At 39.2% G+C, this 20,736-nt stretch overlaps 1 protein-coding gene across 1 annotated transcript in view; it reads right to left on the bottom strand.

Annotated features, from left to right (window-relative positions):
• The window catches only part of TOP1 (DNA topoisomerase I), a 123,341-nt gene that overhangs the window by 46,710 nt on the left and 55,895 nt on the right, over positions 1 to 20,736 (bottom strand). Inside the window, exons 3-5 of the mRNA XM_069063576.1 lie at positions 4,807 to 4,933; positions 3,106 to 3,161; positions 458 to 553 (exon numbers count right to left, since the gene is read on the bottom strand). Of these exons, the coding sequence (XP_068919677.1) occupies positions 458 to 553; positions 3,106 to 3,161; positions 4,807 to 4,933 (279 nt within the window). The remainder of the gene's footprint in view (positions 1 to 457; positions 554 to 3,105; positions 3,162 to 4,806; positions 4,934 to 20,736) is intronic.

Genomic DNA, 20,736 nt, shown 5'->3' with positions numbered 1-20,736 from the left:
CAACTGGTTTTTAAGTAATAAGTATTTCAAAGGTACTCAAAGTTTCTTCTGATCTTAAATATCTTCAGGGCTGTTGTGAGGATCCAATGAGATAATATTTGTAAAAAGGACTTAGCACAGGGTCTGGGACATAAGAGGCTCAATATAAATGCTTAAGAGTTGACGTTAAACCACGCCTGCAAGCTGTCTTTCTTGCTATCTATTTGGTCTACATAGTCTTAAATATATTCAAGGTTACTCCTCTTTTGCACTGTGCATTTATGCTCAACAAACCTTTACTCCAAAGAAGGAAAACCATCTAATTTTATCCACTGAATCCAAATTCTGAATTAGTCAAATTAATGAAGTTTCAAACTGCAACTATGCCAATATTGCATTGACTCTTCTGGACAGCTTCTCTCCAAACAAGGAAGCAATCTCCTTTTCTGCCCAACGAATCAAAATGAGCATTACTCACTCATCATCCTCTCGAGGTCTCTTTAAAGGCTTGATATCTTCTTTAGGTGAAGGAAAATAACCATCATCATCTGGTTCATCTTTAATACGAGGTGGACTAAGGAGAGAAAGTTGATAGTCTTATTAGTAATACTGGAAATGTCTGAACTAAAGGTAGAGATCATCTTACTAAGAGAAAACCTTCAGTATGATGGGATCTTCATGTCCTCTGCTTCTACAACAGAAATAGATTAAACTCTCCCCTTGTTTTATGTATCCCATTAGTTATATGAATTTATCTACACTTCCTAGAATGAAAGATTGAGTCATCTCACTGGACCTGTTGTTCCCTTCCCTTCTGCATTAAGAGGTGCGACAAGCTGAAAACAACTGGAGCCCCTTCCCCACTGGACTGCCTACTTACTCCTTCTACTCCTTCCAGACCAGGGTGGACGGATTCAGTGACCTCCTTCTATCACAAGGTTTGAGTGATCAGCCAGGTCATCGCTAGAGACACACTCCAAAAGGTCTTCACATCTCTAAAGTAACTCTCCCAACATTTCACACATACTCGATAAGCAGAACTAGCAATTGAACTTCTTCTGAGTTCAAAGCCAGTATTCCTCCTACTATACTGCATAATACACAAGTCTAAAGTAGATACAAATTTCTAAAACTATTGCTTCTCCTTGTAAACCACTATAATTCTAAGCTTTAATGACATTAGTTTTCAAAAACAAAATCACCACTTACACAAAGGAAAATGACATAGAATAGCTTCCTTTCTTATCAAAATCCTCCTTGTCAACTTTTATAGTTATATGAGGTGAAATCACTACCCACAATCCTCAATGCTGAAAAGTTCAAGTTCTCCTTACCAGATAGACACCTCCATGTTTAGAAACCAGTCAAATGCATGTTTGATTCCAGGACAGTCACAGGTAATAAAAACACATAACATATACAAAACTACCCCAAAGGAAGTACTCCACTGGAAGGAGACTGAATTATTATTATTATTATTATTATTTTGGCTTTTTGGAGTACAATTGGGGCTAAGTGACTTGCCCAGTGTCACATGGCTAATTTTTGTGTTAAGTGTCTGAAGCCAGATTTGAACTCAGGTCCTCCTGACTCCAGGGCTGGTGCTCTATTCACTGTACCACCTAGCCGCCCTGAGACTGGATTATTCTTTTCAGAGAGTACAGAAGACTACAGTTTTTTAAAAGGAACTCTGGAAGGGAGGCCAGGTGGCTCAGCGAGTAAGAGCACCGGCCCCAGTGTCAGGATGACCTGGGGATCAAATCCGGGCTCAGATACTCAGCACCACACCCAGAAATAACTGGCCATGTAACCTTGAGCAAGTTACTTAACCCCGATTGCTTTAAAAAAAAATAAAAAATATTAAAAAATAAATAAAAGGAACTCTGGGTGTACTAATTTATCAGTGACAAAAAAGGACCATGTTTTAGAACTGAATAATCTTGTTATTACTAATTAGAAAATGTTAAAATCTACAGCAAGACACTAAACCCAAAGAAGACCAGTTATATTTCTAAGATAAGAATGTGCTAGTGCTAATTAGCTCAAGGAGCTTTTGACTTAAATGATCAGTCTACATTTCTCACAAAACAGTTTAAAATTATGCCTGAGGGAGGCACCTGTTATTCCTACTTAGAAGGTCTCAAGACTGACCATAAATTGTCCTAAAACTAAAAGTTGCAAGTTTTAGGAACGAACTCACTTTGCTGGAAGCAGCAAAGGAATATCTATAGCCCTGTCCAACAAAATGAAGCAACAATATAGGATTATTTTAGGGAATTTATGCCTTTGAGGAAAAACTGGAGTCCTGGGAGAAAAGAGGTTGAGTATTTATCCATAAAACCACAAAATTCCTGTACCCCCCAGATTTATCTCTATGTACCATATTGCCTCTAAATATGTGGTTAAATGGAGGTAGCAGATTAAGGCTATCTCCAGACAGTGCTTAAAAGCACCAAAGACTTGAGAGAATGAAATTTGCCAATGAAATTCTTTGAAAGAAAGTGGAACACCTTAGTGGTGTCTCCTGTCACTGTTAGCAAAGAGGACAGAAGAAATCTTAGCTATGTGGTAATAAAGAATGGCTAGCATTAGTAAGTAAGACAAAATAGAAGCTGATAATTGACTTTAGTTCAATATATCCTTGCTATGCTATCCTAGTTTGTGAACATCCAAATTATGCCACACACCCCTCCCCCCATTCACTTCTGGAAAAATCACAGCTCCAATCACTTCCTACCCCTCAAAACAAATTATTGGTATACTCATATTGCTACTTTCTTCCCAATGTTTGACAGGACAAGAGTCAATGTTGGCTCAGTTTAAATTCTTCATCCACTGCAATTGTCAAGAAGACTAAGCCTGGGGCAGCCAGGTAGCACAGCGAGTAAGAGCATCAGCTCCACTGTTGGGATGACCTGGGGATCAAATCCGGGCTCAGATACTTTGCACCACACCCAGAAATAACTGGCCATGTAACCTTGAGCAAGTTACTTAACCCCAATTGCTTAAAAAAAAGAAGAAAACTAAGCCTGGCCTGTCTGTTCCGAGGCCCAATGGCCACTAACATGGCAGTTAAACTAGTGGATACCAATATTGAAAGATAAATCAATGAAGCAGATTCCTTACCTAGAGAAACCATTTTCTTTCTCCTTCTTTATTTTTGCATCTCCAGATGCTCTTCCCTATAAGGAAAACAGTATAAATTGATCAGGGGTTCAAATGATTTGAGTTCAGGTGAATTTCTCATGGAATCACAAATACCAGCTTTGAAGACTTTAGACATCCTTTTTATCACAGGCTTCAGCTTTTCTTTTCATAAGGAACTTTCCAAGGTTATCTTAAAATGACAGAATTTTAGAGTTAGAAGGAACCTAGAGGATCAGGTAATCCAGTCTCCTCATTTTACAGATGGGTAAACTAATGCTCACCAAGGCGGACTCTGAAAGTAGCAGAGCTGAGACTAGAACAGAGATGAGATTAGAACAATGTCCCATGGTCTTTCTGCTATATCCCTGTTCCCTGACCCCCAGTTTTTCAGAATGGTAAAACATGTAAATTCTCTATCAAACCTCATTATGGTTTCAGAGGTTCAGAGTGGGTAAGGAATGGGAACCATGGAGAAAGTGGGAATAAGGATCAGTGGGTAGGGAGAATAGGATGCACTAAAAAAAAAAAAAAAGCTTATAGATTTTAAGACATAAGAACCTTTGGTAACCAAGTACTGTACACTAGTAAAAATTTCCCATGAACCAGTACAGTTAGTTGGGAAACACAAAGCTATATCATACTAACTCCCTTTGGAAGGGAGTTTTGTTTCAGGCTACGCTGAAGTCTAATTTAATGAGAAGGGAGGCTGCCTTCTCTTCTAAATGAAGATTTTAAACCTTTGAGTATAGATATGCCATTTCTCCCACCTTGCAGACATCATTGTGTCTCTCAATGATCTGCTATGCAGAGCAGGAAAAAATCGGGAGTGAGCCACTACACTATTTCCTATATTTTTTAAATTTAGCCAAACCAAACAGCCACATTGCTCTTCTCTCTCAATCTTCTAAGACTTGTCAGACACATTGAGTCTTTCAAAAAGTCTGTGCAGTATGTTCTATCCCCAGCCAGATGGGCAGAACCTCACTGAAAAAGTTTCATTTGGCTAGGCTGGCTCTGTGAGGCTCTGACGGATCATGATGAAAAATCAAAAACGCAAAAGCAAATAACCAGCAAGAACTTTCAGCCTACAAGTAATAGCAATGCTAAGAACAATGATCAATATTTGCATACTGCTTTAAAGTTTGCAAAGCATTTTACAAATAACATCTCATTTGATCCTTTCAATAATCCTGTGAGATAAGTGCTATTAGTATCTTCAACTAAGGCAGACAGACTTGCCCAGGACCACACAGCCAGTAAGTGTCTGATGAAGGATTTGCTTCTTGGCTCCAAACCCAGCACTCTACCCACTATACCCATCTAGGCCATAATTTTGATCGTGCTTTTCCTCTGCCCAAAAATATACTTCACCTGAAAAAGAGTTTTATATCATTTAAATATAACTTATTTTGAGGGATCCCCATAGTCTTAGTTTATCCACTGATTAACTGAAAGGTTTCCAGGTAAGAAGCAAAACAAAATAATAAGACACTCATCTGCCGGGAGAACCATGAACGGAATTTGCTTTTTGGGGCTTAAGACTATGATTTGCTTCTAAGTCTCAGGCAAAACTGCCTGGTTCAAGGATCAACACATTCTCTATTAATACAGAAAATTCCTGTGTCGTTTGGCAACTTAAAGTGCCACCTCCGTTTCTTTTACCATTGAAGAATAAGGTACCTTTTCTTCCTTTCGTTTCTCCTTGTCTCTATCTTTGTGTTTGTCTTTGTGTTTCTCTGAGCTGCCATCTTTGTGTTTGGTTTTCTCCTTTTCTCTGTGTTTCTTCTCTGAGGAATCTTTGTGCTCACTGAAAAAGACACACCGAGTTAGCCTAAAGCAGGGACCACAGGGGTTCATTTCACAGGATCATCTCACAAGATACACTGAGATAACATGAACCATGGAAACTCACAATTGCTTTATACAAACAGTCTTAGCACAAAGATCAAGTAGAACCTTTTAGCCTTGTCTGAATTGATTATCTTTTCATTTTATTCTTGAACAAAGCAACAAGACAGAGAAAGAGCGCCACTAATGATGTCAGGCTTAAAAACGTAAAAAAAAAGTGATCTGGAATTTACAAAGACACTCTGCTACCAGAGCATTTCGATTCCCCCATATGTGATAAAACAATGTGAACCTGAAATTGTCCATTAAAAAAAAATTACATGGAAAGTGTGTTTGGGAATTTCATCTCAGGCTTAGATTGACATGTAGAATGTACAAAAAGCAGTGAGTTCTTTAAGTGACCAGCAAGACACAGAGCCTCTTTCCAGTGAGCTCCAAGGAAAGAGAGGGAGGAAAAAATGTGGATAGATCGCAGTCTTCTCTTTTAAAAGGTCACTAATACTCACTAGAAATCAAACTTTGCTACCACTGCCCCAGCAATGAGTCTTCCTTAGGCCTGCCATGTGAGGAGGTTTATATAAAACTTTGAAAAGTACTAAATTATACAGTCCAAGAATGCAAAACCTATCTTGGATGAGCCTGCCAAGTAGTTCCACAAGCTAATAAATTCAGTGCAAATTCAAGTGCCAGGGATTAGAAGCGCTGATCCAGAATGTCAACTCTGCTAATGGCCAGGTCCAGCTGCTCTAGCCCCCCAGCTCTAGAAGCTGTACCGTCTCCTGCTGATAAAAGAGTTAGTCTTTCACAGTATTTAAGGATCCCCAGTTTTAGTCCATGGAAATATGGATGGGCTTTTTTTTGCCCCTTCAAACTGTCAACTTGACTATTTTTTAACTGACCTGAACATTCAGTAAGGGTCTCACTGGATTATCATAATACAGTAAAGACAGCATTTAGGGCCCAAAGAAGATTATAACCTAATCGGAAAGATAAATTCAATCATATATCTTCCACTAACTAGCTATATGACTTTGTACAAGTCACTCCTCCTATTCTGACCCTGCTTATACAATGAAGGAACTGAACTAAACAATTTCTAGGTTCCCTTCAGTTTTGAAATTCTATTATTCTAAGCACTAAAAAAGGAGGGGAAAAAAAAATCACTTTTCCTATTATGTGGTTCTTCCTCCCCTCCCCACCTCTCCAGGCCAAAGCAGTGAAAAGTGATAACTGAAGAGCTGATCTGAATCTCACAGCCAAGGAAACGGAGATGAATAACTCACATTTATATAAAATGCTTTACAATTTACAAAGTGCTTTCCTCACAACTCTGGGAGGTAAGTAGTAGAAGAGAGGTTACAGCAGAATGTACAAGTATAACTGTGTCCCTTTCAGAGAAGTGCAGAGGGATTAAGTGACTTGCCTAGACCAGTAGCCAGCAGAAAGGCTGAGATTCAAGTCATAGTCCCCTGAACCCAAGGGGAGCGGCTCTTTCTCCGATGCCACACTGCCTCCTAAATATTCAGCAAACTAAGTTTCAAGAAAAAAAGTTAAGCTGGTGGTAGAATATTGGAGAGAAGACATAGAGGGAGGAAAATCTCTAGTCACATCTGGGCTTTGTTGGTACTTGATGATTTTCAGGTACTTTCATTTATCTTCTGGTTCTTCCCAAGGGTGTGCTGGAGTCAGCTTGAATCAGCTCTGAGAAGCGTTTGTTAAATTTTCAGTATAAGCACTCACACCTCAGAAACAACAAATGGTACAAACCAGGGCCTGATTTATTATTTTGTTGATTGTCTAGATATAAAAGTGATGGAGAAAATGTTAATAATGTACATTAGGCTTACAAGAGTGTCTTGCACACGTTACTTCTGAGAGCATTCTCAGAGTCAAGAATATTTCCCATGGAGGGATGAAACTGGGAGATCCAATTAAAAAGGGACCAAGATTTGTTAGCTCATTTAAAGATTGTATTTTGTTGATGAAAATAAAATTTCAAGATCTCTGAGAGAGTTTTCATCCTGCTCCTTCCACAAGAACTGCAAATAGAGGCTAGATCCCATAAGGCTCCCTCTTTCTTAAGTTCCATTCCACTTACTCTCTCTGACTTAATGAAGCTAATTCTCCCAATGCTTGCCTGCTTTATTAGAACACAGGCAACAGCCATTTAACATTCAATGGCAATCAAAGTGTGCATGAGCACATGAGTGCAAACAGGCTACTGAAAAAAGATACAAAGCTTTTTTTTTTTCAGTTTCCATTTGTTCACTAGTTACACTAGACAGTGGTCAAGTAAAAGAAGTAAAGAAATCACAAATAGCCCAATTTGTAATCAGGGTGTGAGGTGTCCTGTGGCCCACCCCTCCCTTTCCCACACACTCCAACACGAGTAGTGACTGGTTGGCCGTATACTTGGCCCTCGGGGGACAGAGCTAGGAACAAATGAGTAGAAGCTGTAGAAAAGACAGAATTTGTTGCAATACAAAAGAAATACTTCCTAACAAGCACAGAAGCCACAAGATGGAACAGATGTACTTACTCCAAGGAGTGGTAAACTGATTTCAAGCCTTTTTTCTGCCTGTTCCCCATCCCTGCAATGTTCTCCAGTCTCCCCTCTATCTCCTGGCTTCCTTGGCCTCCTCCAAAACTTAACTCAAATCCCACCTCCTTGTTCTGCCATTGCCTTCCCTCTAAAGTTCTCTCCCACTCACACTGTAGATGCACATTTGTCTGCAGGTCATCTGCCCATTAGGATATGAGCCCTTGAGGGGCAGGCACTGTGTTTTTGCCTTTCTTTGCATCCCTAGAGCTTAGCACAGTATCTGGCACATGGCAGGTAAGTCTAATAGATACTTGCTTCATTGACTTACTAGGCCAAGGTATAGGGGTAGTCTTGAATGACCACTGGTCAAGGATATTGTGTAGGGGACTGCACTTGAAATGTGGATTGGATTCAATGACTTCTGCAGTTCTTTCCGAAGTTGGCTCTATGACAGAGGTGCTGGCAGTGACAGTGAATCACAATGCTTCTTCCTTTCCCAACACTTCACTGTGCCCTAATCAGAAGCATGCGCATGGAGTTGTGGTAATATGTCTCCTTTTGTCTAGGCTTTGCCCACAAAAGATGAAACCAGGAATTCGCCCTTAGTGGGGAATTGTAAGATCAAAGCTGTTGCCAGCAGATAGGAAATTAACTCCAAGGCAGGTAAAAGCTTTAAAACAAATCTAATTTTCAACAAGGTTGAACCAGCAACCCCCTTCTTAACTTCCAAAGTAGCAAGGGATTTATGATCAGTACAGAGCAGAATGAGAATACAAATTCATCACTTCTGGAGAGTCATGAATATTTGGGGAGACATCACCCTTTCCTAGCTAATGGGATGCTAATTCTACCACTTGAATTTACTAGATGCCACATACCTGAAAGATTCCAATAGAATTGAAGGTCATCTACAGCCATTCTAAAACACAGGATTTTCATAGGAAACATCAGGAAATCTAGAACCTTGCTTCCTTCCCTCAAAAAACCTCCCACTCTAGTTGGAAATACTTAAAAATATAAAAGGTTGATTTGGAAGGCAAGCACGTTTTCAGAATGCCAATCAGGTCCCGCTACAGTTGAAAAAGGTTTAAATGGCAGATAATGGTATTCCCCAAACTTTCCTATTAGTTTCACTTTTTGATGGGATCCAAAATTACCCCCACCTACTCAGTATTACAAACCCAGAGGGAAAAAAAAATCCCAAAACATTGGACTACCAGCTGTGCACAGATGCTGTATGCTTGGCTCAGATTTCATTTCTGCCTAGAGGGCAAGATATACTGCACTAACAGAGAATGAGAAATCAACACTCTATCTGAAACAGAGGAAGAGAAAGCAACTTAAAGACACCCTCCTAAAACGTTCATGTTTACATACTACTACAAGATCCAAGCACTGGGAAATAAACCCCCAAATCTATTCTACAAAACACAATATAGCTTCACAATTATGATGGTCAAATCCTCAAGAATGGAGAAAAATGACCATGACTTCTTCCCTAGTCAACTGAGGGTGGATGAGAAGGCAGGAATAAGGAGAAAGTGACAAGGAAAGGGGGAGGAGAGGAGAAATGTGTCCCCTTGCATCCACAGGAAGGAATGCTTTATCTATAGGTTCATTTTAATACAACAAACATTTATTAAGCACCTACTATGTATGAGGTACTGAGGATATTATAAAAACAAAAATGAAGACCTTTTACTTCCTACATTTCTAGTCTTCTTACTGGCTTTTCCAGTCTTCTGACACCATACACTCTTCTACATACTCTGTGATCCAGTGAGCCAGGCCTCCTGCTGTTCCTAGCCCAAGACACACTCTGTATCTCGTGATTCTAGGAATGTTCACTGGCTCTCCCTTAATCCTAGAATTTTCCACCTTTTGGTTCCCTGACTTTCTTTAAGCCCCAGCTAAAATCCCACCTTCTACAGGAAGGCTTTCCCCCTTAATTTTAGTGCTTTCCCTCTGTTAATTATCTCCATGTATCCCACATAGAGCCTGTTGGTACATAGTTGTTTGCAAGCTGTCTCCATTAGACTGCACTCCTTGAGAGCAGGGACTATCTTTTGCCTTCCTTTGTGTCCAGAGATCAGCACAGTTCGTGGTGCACAGTAAGAGCTTACTTAACGTGTTTACAGACTAGCTGATAATTCCTCTAGACCCTGATTTTAGTGACTAGACAACACTAAAGGTGATCTAGTACACAGAAAGACAGAAGTAGTTCCTTGTTATTCTGCCCAACTTGTTTTACCTACAGTTTTTGTAAGCTAAACTTTTACATAAACGCAAGACATTATCATCCCTCACCTTAACAGCATGAAGTTGTCTTTGGTCTAACTCTAAATTGGTAGAGATATCACAGAACTCTCTGAGGTCAGTGCTAAACCCTAGATATTGTTTTCTACCAACCTATTTGAGAGCAAGCATTCATTCATTCTGTAAAGGCTAACAGGGGCACCTATTATGTAAATGTCATGGGGGGTAGTGGGGAGGTGTGTGCTATAGATGGATTAGACCAGAAAGGCTAAGTAGATAAGACTACAAATAGGTAAAAAAAAAAAAAATTTAACAAACAAATTCACTTGAAGGGGAAAGACAGATTCCTTTGGGCTTAAAGTGGACTCACTAGCAAAAGTATATACCACATTACTAAAAGATTGTTTCTGAGCACTTTAGAAAGAAAAATAGTAAAGATCATTGATTTAGAGCTGGAAAAGGACCTTAGAGGTCACCCAGTGGAACCCTCTTGGACAGAGCTTTTACAGATGAGGAAATTGAGGAAGAAAAAGGTTAAGTGATTTGCTCAGGGTTACATTGTTAATGTGCTTTCCACTGTACTGCTCAGGCTGAAACAACCTAGAAGCTGTGCCAAAATGAGAAAGAAGGTCCTGTTATCCCCAATTGCTGAGAGATCACCAAATCCTAGTAACATGCATGGTATAGTAGGTAGTATATTGAACTTGAAGTCAGTAAGGACTGTTTTTCAATCTTGCCTCAGACATTATGTGACCTTGGGCAAGTCCTTAAACACATCTCAGTCTCTTTCCTCATATGAAAAATGGAGATATATGCATATATCATATATATAAGCAATATATAAAATTTTAAATAATATGGGCTATTATTATTAATAGTCACATTCCTAAGTTCTTTCAAGACATTGGGTCAGAAGAATAGAGCTCATTTAGAACTATTATTTACTCTGTTTCTTTGCCTAACTTGAGCTCCAATTTACTTGAATTATTTTTGCCCTACTGTTTCCAGTCTAAAGTTTATTCTTCTTAAGAGAAATGAATGTAAAACTGAAGTTAAATAGTTCTACTTATTATAGAATCTCTGAGTTGGATGGGAGCTCAGAATCCAATTCATATTTGAGAAGAAACATCCTTTACTATTTTTTACTGTTAAGTGGTTCCAACCACCACTTGAAGACCTCCAGGGATGGAGAATTACCCCCCAAGGCAGATCATTTCAGTTTTTCCTTATATCAAGCCACAATAAGCCTTTGCAGGCAAGTAAGATAAATTTAACTCCTCTTCCACATGACAGCCTTTCAAGTATTTTTTGAAAAAGGTTTTAAAACTGTAACTACCAACAAATTAGAAACAGTGAAATTGTATGTAAACCATAAAACCTAAACTATAGTTAAAGGGAAGTCACATAAATTTAACAAAATCACATCTTTTTTGTTTGCATTCCTTCCCAATATCTATTTCATCAGTGTACTCATCAGATTTTGCTATTATTTTAATTCAATTACAGTTAATGTATATGATGTTCTCATCTCTTCTTCACTTATCATTTTGAATGAATATTTCCACATTTCTTTGTATTCTTCATTATCTATCTTTTTACAGAACAACAGTATTCCATATCACTGAGATGCTATAGTTCATTTGGTTGTTCTCCAATCATTATGCATAAAAGTTTCTATTGGACGTAATCTGTAGTTTCTCAATATCATAGATAAAATTTCTAAAAACACTTTTGCAAAACTGGGACTTTTATCCTCTTTAAATACATGAAGATAGCCCTCTCCTCCTCCTTCTGCCAAGGCTTCTCTTATCCAAAGATATCCTTTCCTCTTCAACAAATTCTTCTATGACATGGTTTCAAGGGTCTTTCTTCAGACCTGATTTAGCTTATCAACGTCCTTCCTAAATGACACCCTCAGAACTGAAGACACTGCACAATCCATCAACTAACAAGTATGTATTAACTATCTACCATGTGCCAGGAACAGCACTAAAATGTTGGGGGTACAAGTACAAGGAATGAAACAATTCATACTCACAAGGAGTTTGCAATCTAATGAGGGAGACAAATGAGTATATAAACATATAAAGTATAAATGCAAAATAGTTTAATACAAGGAAATTATTCTACATGGAATCTGTCCAGGATCAGCCCTTCTGACATAATTCTTCTAGAACCATGCCTCTCTTTTCTTTCATTTAAAGTAGTTGCCCTTGCATCTATCTTCTAAGTCTTTAAAATTAGACTGAATTCATGAGACCCCAATACATTCCATATTGGTTTCTTTAGATGGCATCCCATGTCAGCCCGATCAGGAAAATGTCTCTATCATTAGAAATCTGTGGCTGAGAATAACATTCCTTTTAAATCAACTTTCTCTAAGTACTCTTTAAGTCATGAAATCCTACCCTTGCATTCGCTGAAATCTTTGAAATCCATTCTCTCAAACACAGAATGTACCTGACAGAAGAGGTCCAACTGGCCCATCCTTACATAAAACAAGGTAGTCACTCCCTCTTAGGATTCTTATTATTTCTACTCTAGCAGTTATTTTCCTCTTCTTCATCAGAATCAAATTCCTTCATCATTTCCTTTATATTTTGAGGGGGGAAAATTATTTCTAAGAACATATAATTAGTTGCTCTTTCTGATTTTTAGCAGAGTGTTCCAACAGATGTTCCAATAATTGAAGGGCCCCAATGCTACTATATCAACCTTCTGTATCAGCTTTGTGATTTGCTTTTCATCGTAATATCTATTTATCCCTCCTACCCAGGCATGCTGCACTATACTGCCTCTGTAATATCCCTTCTGTTTCTCTCTCCACTGATCCCCACTTAAATGTTTTTCACAAGGCTCCCCTCTACAGTTTATTAATTTCCTCACAAGGGTACACAATCTTGACGCACAAACACTACCCCAGAGCCTTGTTCAGCAAATTTGTTTCTTTTCGAAAGAGTATACCTATCTGACATGCATATTCACATTCCAGCAAGTCTCAGTTACATAGGAGGCTGACTCTGCTTGTTATCAATTAATGTTGCTTCTTCACCCCAGGCTGTGAGCCTCTCTTTTCCTTGTTCTTCTTCATGCCTCAAACATTCTCCTCCAAAGGCTTTCTTGCTGTTGGTAGCATTTTTCACAAGCCTCGGATCATTCTATGCCTTCTACATTCTATCTTACATATATCATGTCACACTTGTTTGTATTCATTCCTCTTTTGTTACTTACCTCTACTTTCATCTTTTATAAAATTTCTTTCTGAATTTGAGCAAAAAATAAAAGTCCCTGTTAAGACACACCAGTTTCAACCCTTTTTTGCCCTCACTGGACTTGTTTGCTCTGTGACCTCAGAATTTCATCTGAGAGGCTCGAAACTCTCTTGATTTGCAGCTGATCATGCACTTGTTTTAGAAATCAACTCCCCAGTGAAATGTGCACGTTTGATCATGCCTAGTGTCTCCCTTCATTCACGACTTGGCCAACAAGATTACTTTAAAAAAAATTCTTTGCACATCTGGCAACAACAAAACCCAAATCCTATTACTAAAACATATACCCCAAGAATGGCTGAACAAATTGTGGAATATTAAGCTATTAGATATCTGTGTTGTTAAAGAAATGCCAAACATGAAGAACCAAGAGAAACCTGGAAGGAGTCTAGGAATTGTTATCGAGCAAAATAAGCAAGATCAAGAGAAATTTACATGATGACCACGATAAGTTAAAGAAACACAACTTTGAAAGACTTCAGAATGATTGATACAGTAACCAATAACGACTTCAGAACACTCATGATAAAACATACTTCCCATCTCTTGGTAGAAGGGGAAATAAAATAGATTCGGAATGAGACACATTTCTGGACATGGCCAATGTAATGATTTGTGTTGTTTGACTACTTTATTTATTACAAGGGAGGGAACAGTTACTGGGAAGGGATGCATGTAAATAAAAGGTACATCAATAAAACATAAAATAAACAAAAGAAAAAAGTTCAGACAGGGTCACAGAAACAGAGCATTTAAAACAATGCTTTTAAAGTTGAATATCTACTTTTAAAACAAACTATATGTAACCTTTTCATACACACGCATTTTTTTGGTTTTGTTTTGAATCTAAATGTTTGCTGATGATTAAGTTCATAATAAAAAAGAAAATGTAATTAAATCAAAACTTAGTTTGTTGGTCACCAACAGAAAGGTAAGACATGCCCTTAATATAAACAGTGTGCTATTAACACTGTGACATTGTCATTCTCCCCCCACCTCCTGCTCCCTCCCAGATTCCTATCAGTTCTACAATTCAACCGGTTAGTTGCATCTTCTGGGTCAGAATTAGGGCCAGAGTAGCAGCAGTTCCTCGTTGCTCCTTCTGCCTTCTGCAATTACAAACTTTTACCAGATCAAGTCACGTTGTTATCAGCTCACAGCCAGAGGAAGTCACAGAGCTGGAGCTGGAAGGGATCTTCAAAGTCCTATCTCATTTCAGAGATGAACGTACAGAGCCTCAGAGAGATGAAGTGAGCGAGCTGGGCTCCTGTGACTCAGTTTACTGCTCTTTCCCTAGCACTATGCAATGTTCTTCCACACTCTGCTCTCTGCAAGAGTCTCATTTCCTTCCCAACACTATTTAATCTTGTGACTTTTTTTTTTGTAATCAGAAACAATCCATTTCATCTATATGGCCAGGCACTCTGTAGTACATTCACAAAATACTTCTGATGCAGGTCACTGACTTTTCACAAAGAGACAGTCTTTGAGAGTTGCTGTGGATAAAAAATGTATCACCTTGTGGCCAAATAGTTACTGGTTCAGTCATTTTTCAGTCCTGTCTGACTCTTGACAAACACATTTGGGGTTTTCTTGGCAAAGATACTGGAGTGGTCCGCCATTTCCTTCTCCAATTCATTTTACAATCTGAGGAACTGAATTCAGCAAACAGGGTTAAGTGACTTGCCCAGGGTCACACAGCTAGTAAATGTCTGAGGCCAGATTTGAATTCATGAAGAGGAATCTTCTTGACTTCAGGTCCACTAGCTGCCCTAGGCCTCTTCAATTTAGTGAAAGTGATCTTCAGATAACAGACAATCTGAAGATTTTACAGCTTATTAGAACCTTTTAGAATAGCCTTCAGGAACCCAGATTTACCATGGAGTTACAAGGTACCAGTGTAAGATAATATAACTTCTCCCTCTCTCTTTTTATGGTGACCAAAATACCCTCTATTGTTCTTTCTTGTTTAGTAATTATGGATTTTCACACAAATGGAAATATTTTCTTGGCAAACAAGTGAATTTATCACTTTGCTAATCAGATATGTTTCTTCTGAGTAAGGCATTTGTATCTACTATAGCACGATATATTATAGTCATTAATTCTATCTCACCAAATCTTAGTAATTCCTATCTTCATTTACCTTATGTTAAAACCTCATACTCACTTGTTTATTACCTGTGTTCTATACATTAGTATATAAACATCTGAAGTAATATCCCTACTTATCTCGACATAGCTTCCTTTTTCACCCAAGATCTTAAACTTCAATTGGAAAAACTGATGAAAACACTACCAGTATCCCCCAATCCTTCTTTTCCTTGTTGAGGACTTCATAATCCCTTGAGACCTTTTCTAGGGCCCCACATATGTCATAAAAGGCAAATGACGGATGAGTTTAATGAGTCTTAGTAATTTTCCATATCCCCACTGTACTCCCACTCCCACTGATTGTGCCAAATACTTAAAGGAATATAACAGGGAAGAACAGGTGGAATTACGGATTTCCTTCAAAAGGGTCTAAAGTTACATATAGAGGGGAAGTGGCAGGGTTGGTATAGTGGAAAGTGTTGGATTTAAAGGCAGAGGATCTAGGTTCAAACTCCAGCTTTGCTCCTTACTACCTGCACTGCCTTTGTACTAATCACATCTCTGAGCCTAAATCTGCTCATCTGTAGAATACAGGAATAGGATTTGATGACCCCTAAGGTCTCTGCCAGCGTGAAATCTATTCTCTTATGGTCTTAAACACAGGGTCAGAATAGGAAATTACACTTACATCCTCTTGTATGGTATTACTTTTAGAAAAGTTTCCTAAATCCAAGGAACAAATATTTAATCTCAGCTCATAAAATATTCCTCCCCCCATCCTTACAAAGCAGACTTCAAAAGGGGATCTTGTCTCCCAACGTGCCCACATTTCTCACTCTGAAAGTACAGCTATGTACTGCCAAAGTAACCAAAAAGCTCAGCCCTCACTACCTCAAAGGACCAGCTTCCTTCTTTTTTTAGCTTCCCACAGACTTGTCATCTGTGACAAGTTCAAGACTTGGTGCTTGGAGTTGGTGCACAAGCAGCCTAAGTAAAACGAACCAAAGCCAGGCAAAAACAAAATGTTCTCTCTCACGTGGTAGGTAGTCTTTTATGACCACTGTACCTCTCTCCTTTCAAAAAAGGGGAAAGGATAGAGAACAAAACATTTCTCTTACATTTAGCAATATTTTTGCCCCAAATAAAAAAATTTTTGATTTAGCATATGAAAAATGCAGCTCTTTGAGGTGGTTATTCTATTAGATGCCATTTTCCTCACTGAGTTTTGGTCTAGTAACCAGTTGATTCCTTATATTTCTTCTCAAAAGATACAGATAAAAATGGATCTCCTCAGGAAGGGAGGGGGAAGAGCATTAGTGAAGCTATTCTGAAAACTCATGCAAATAACTAGGGGGCCATTTGTCACAAACCACTGCCAATTTCTCCAAACCACTTTGGCTTGTAATGACCATAATCTGTGATAGAGTCTCTATATTTTGTTTCTTAAGAGTTGGGGGGGGGAGCAGCTAGGTGGCACAGTGAAAAGAACACCAGCCCTGGAGTCAGGGGGACCTAAATTCAAATCTGCCCTCAGACACTTAACACAAAAACTAGCTGTGTGACCTTGGGCAAGTCACTTAACCCCAACTGCCCTCCAAAAAGCAAAAAAAAAAAAAAAGTTTTAGGGTATCAAATCATAAGTGAAATGAATGCCTCTGAACTGTCTAAATAAATAAATGGCAGCAATTAGGAGATAGCAGTGTCAAGAATAACTGTCCTTGGGGTTCATTATTTGCTCTGCCTTCCTAACTCTCTTTTATTTGGACCATGAAAATGAGCTTGTGCCTTTGGGGACCATCTCGACGGGGGGCAGAATGACCAGAGGAAGTCTGGGATTGCTGAACTGTTGCTGAATACCCTCATGAACAAGTGGAGTGCCAGCACACTCTGCTGTGTATAGCCAGGATGGAGCTTTCAAGCGTCTGATGTCCTCAGGCATCACTGATGTAGCAGGAAGAACATTAGTTCTGGCATAGGAATATAGAGGTTCAAATTCTCTATCTGCTGCTTGTTATCTATACAACTCTGGGAAATGTTTGAACCTTTCTGGGCTCCTCTGGAATGAACAAGTGGGACCAGATGATCTGGGAGTCTCTTCTGGATATGCTCAACTCAAGAAGACTGGAAGCACATGTTTTAGAATAATATGTTATCCTCCCAGAAGGTGAATTTTGGGGAAAAATCTCACACGGAGCATTTAAAAATTGTCCACATCCCAATATTCCTATAAATGTAAAGTCATAAGCATTTGAAAATATAATGAGTCCACTGGATTTGTTTTGAGAAAGTGCAGGTACGTGCTATTGAACTGTAAAGGAGATATTTTAAGTAAATTTTAGATCTCTAAGATGTGGGATCTGGGGAGTGTCACCAACAGTGCAGGTGTGAAATCTAGAAGCAGAACGGCCTAAGAATCTCAAGGAAAAAGTCTGGAGAAACAGACAGAGGGAGACAAGACAATAAAAGGCCACAAAAAGTGAGGGAGAACAGAAGAACAAGCATTAGGGGTGGAGTGAATGGGATATGCTGAGGTCAAACAGGGTTTGGGGGCAGAGACTCTAACGTACACCAGACAGGGGTGAGGGTAGGAGATCAAAATTTCTTAGGGATGGTAATTATGATGTCAAAGGGACCTGAGCAAGAAGTCAGGAGCAGACATGGAGCCCAAAGAGTCAAGAACTTCAATTAAGGAGGAGTAAAGGAAGGTGGCGGCTAGAGAACTGTCTGGTACTTTCAGCCCTGTATCAGCAGTCAAGTCAGAAAGGAAGATAACAGACTTCTGAATTGGGGTACTCTGAACCCATCCTGTCACAGAACGAACATGCCAAATAGCTGTTTTATGTTTTTGCTATCTTATTGTTCTGGGGATTAAAATATAACATGCTGCTGCTCCCTAGTGGAAAGAAAGGTGTCTCCTCTTTGTGTGTGAAAGCCAACAGACACAGAAAACCTAGGGCTGCAAAAGATGTTTAGCTATAGAAACACGCACCAATATGGCCATCTCCCGTGGAAGACTATTCCTCTTGTGAGCCACACCAGTCAGAGCAGCCAAATAAAGAGTTGGACGAGAGTGGATTTAGCTTTAACATTCCACAAGTGGACATACTAATATCTGTCAGGGGAGACTAAAATGTCATATTGTTTCCCTTATCTGAAACAAAAGTGAACTTTAAGAAACCCAAAACTCTTATAAGAACCAACCTAGCCAATCACTTTGCTAAGAAATAAGATTAAGTTCACTGGTGCACGAAAAAGTATATTTGCTTGTGGCAAAAAGGTGCTTTGTCTGAGGAGGTCAAAATTATGAAAAAAAATTTTTTCCCTTTGACCCCACATCGTTTTGTTCAGCAAGCTCAAGCTTTCTCATGTGAAGAGACGGGGGCAGAAGGGGGAGAGAGAGGGAGAAAGGGAAGGAGGGAGGGAGGGAGGAAAGGAGAAAGAGAGAGCACCAAAATTATTCACAAGTGAAAAGACATGGGGCTAAATTTTCCCAGTGCTTCCAGGTAAACAACCTAAACCTAAATGCTCTAATTACAGCAACCCCTTTACCTTTTACTTGATGGAACCCTCTGGTTATAACTCCAGCAATTTAAAGGCAATAAAAGTCTGAGCAGGTCATAGCCCTGAATCTGCCTGAAAATGAAACTGGATACAAACAAGGAATGGTATAAAGGACATTAACATTGAAATCTGTAACCCCTGCTATTTGGAAGGAGAGGGAAAGGGGGAAGGTACCAGGACTTTGCTAACAGGGCAGGTACAATCAGAGTGCAATAAAACGTCTAATTCAGAAGTCACTTCTGCCCTGCCCCTCATTCCAGTATAACTTGGAGTAAGTTATAAGAGGATGGCACACTGCAGTTCAATATTTAACAATAGTATATACTTTACATGTTTTGTTTTCTCTTCTCATTTTATATTTGTTATAGGAACCAGAAAAATTAGCAATTTATCATACATGATCTTGTTTCTTTTACTCACTGTTTCATGCATATATTTTTCTATTCCCCACTTGATTGGTAAGCACCTTGCAGACAGATTGTTTCTTAAACTGAAATGCAACAAGGTATGGATATCAAATGTGCCTCAACACAAACTTTGCCGATTGCTGGGGTCACAAGGTAACACTACTGTAATAGAGTATACTGGATTAGGTCCTCAGCAACCTGGGTTCTAGTTTTAGTCCCTCCCTGTCAATAACGAACAAGATACAGAACACAGGGCAAATCACACCACTCTGTGATTCTGTTTCCTTATCTACTAATGAAGGCATTGAATTATATTCCTTTTCAGCTCTGAAATCCTATGATCCAAGTCAAGATTCATGGGCAGTGAAGAATATGAGACTGAAGAGGGAACGATGACAGGGCTAGACATACAGATTTGGAAGTCAATCACATAGATATAGTATTATAGATTTAATTCTGATGGAGCAAAGAATAAGAGAAGGAAAAACGATCAGTGGCTGAACCTTACTAGATGCCCAGGTCTAAGAGGACGAAGACAGTCACAGAAGCCAAAGGAAAGTAGAATTAAGAAGGAGTCAGATGCAAAAGTCAAGGAGGATGAGAGAGAAAAGATGACAAATTCTGCCCAGAGGGCAATGACTGGTGACCTTAATGAGAGTAGTTTCAGCAGAATAGTAAGGATGAAAGTCAGATTGTGCCAGATAAGGAGGGAGCGGCTGATGAGGGAAGAGAAGGCAGCAGGAGTAACCACTTATTGGAGAAATTTATTACAAAAGGTAGGAGAGAGAGGAGCCAAAGATGACTCCAGTTTTAAGCCAGAGGCACTTTGGGAATATGGGGTTTCTGACAATAATGGGAGTTGCTTTTGAAGGTAGCCTGCCAACTGGGAGGTAACTGACACACTGATATGATACATGCATAGACTATAGTCTTCTAGCTAGAGTGAAACTGAAGGCACTCAACCCCACAGCACACCACACATTGTAAGATGAAAGAGTTTCTTGGTATGGACAAGAGAGACAGTGTGAAGCAGTACAAAGAACATGGGACAAGGAGTAAGAAGACTCAGGGTCAAATACTAATTCTGCCACTAACTACGTCATTATGGGATCTGGTTAGTCACTTAACCTTGCTTGGGCCTAAGCTTGAGAAGATGCAGGTGTGCACTGTTGAACTGTGAAGGAGATATTTAAATAAATTTAAGAATCTCCAAGAAGTGCTATCTGGGAACTTCCAACAATTCAAGTACAAATCAGGGATGTCTAGGCAGCAAAATAACATGAGAATCTCAAGGGGAAAGGGTCTGGAGAAATTGAGGGAGACCAGACAATCAAAGGCCACAAAATCCCACAAAAAGGTGGGACAGAAAGAAAAAGTGTCAGTGGCAGAATGGAGTATGCAGAGGTCAAACACAGCCTGGAAGGAGAGCCTCTAGGGCCACTAGATAGAGGTGAGAGCAGGAGATCAGGATTTCTTAGGGATACATACCACTGGGGACAGTAGCCATAATGTCAAAGGAACTTGAACAAGAAGTCAAGAGAGGACTTGGAGCCCAGATAATCAAGAATTCCAATTAATGAGGAGTGGTAGCTAAAAAGTAAAATGAGAGTTATAATGACTTTTAAAGTCT

This window comes from Petaurus breviceps, unplaced genomic scaffold, assembly GCF_028583685.1.
Source record: "Petaurus breviceps papuanus isolate PSGF00001 unplaced genomic scaffold, PetGlider_PUasm1.0 90591, whole genome shotgun sequence".
In the NCBI taxonomy this organism is placed as follows: Eukaryota; Metazoa; Chordata; class Mammalia; order Diprotodontia; family Petauridae; genus Petaurus; species Petaurus breviceps.
Note: the sequence above shows the minus strand (reverse complement) of the source record. Positions and strands in the feature narration are given on the sequence as shown.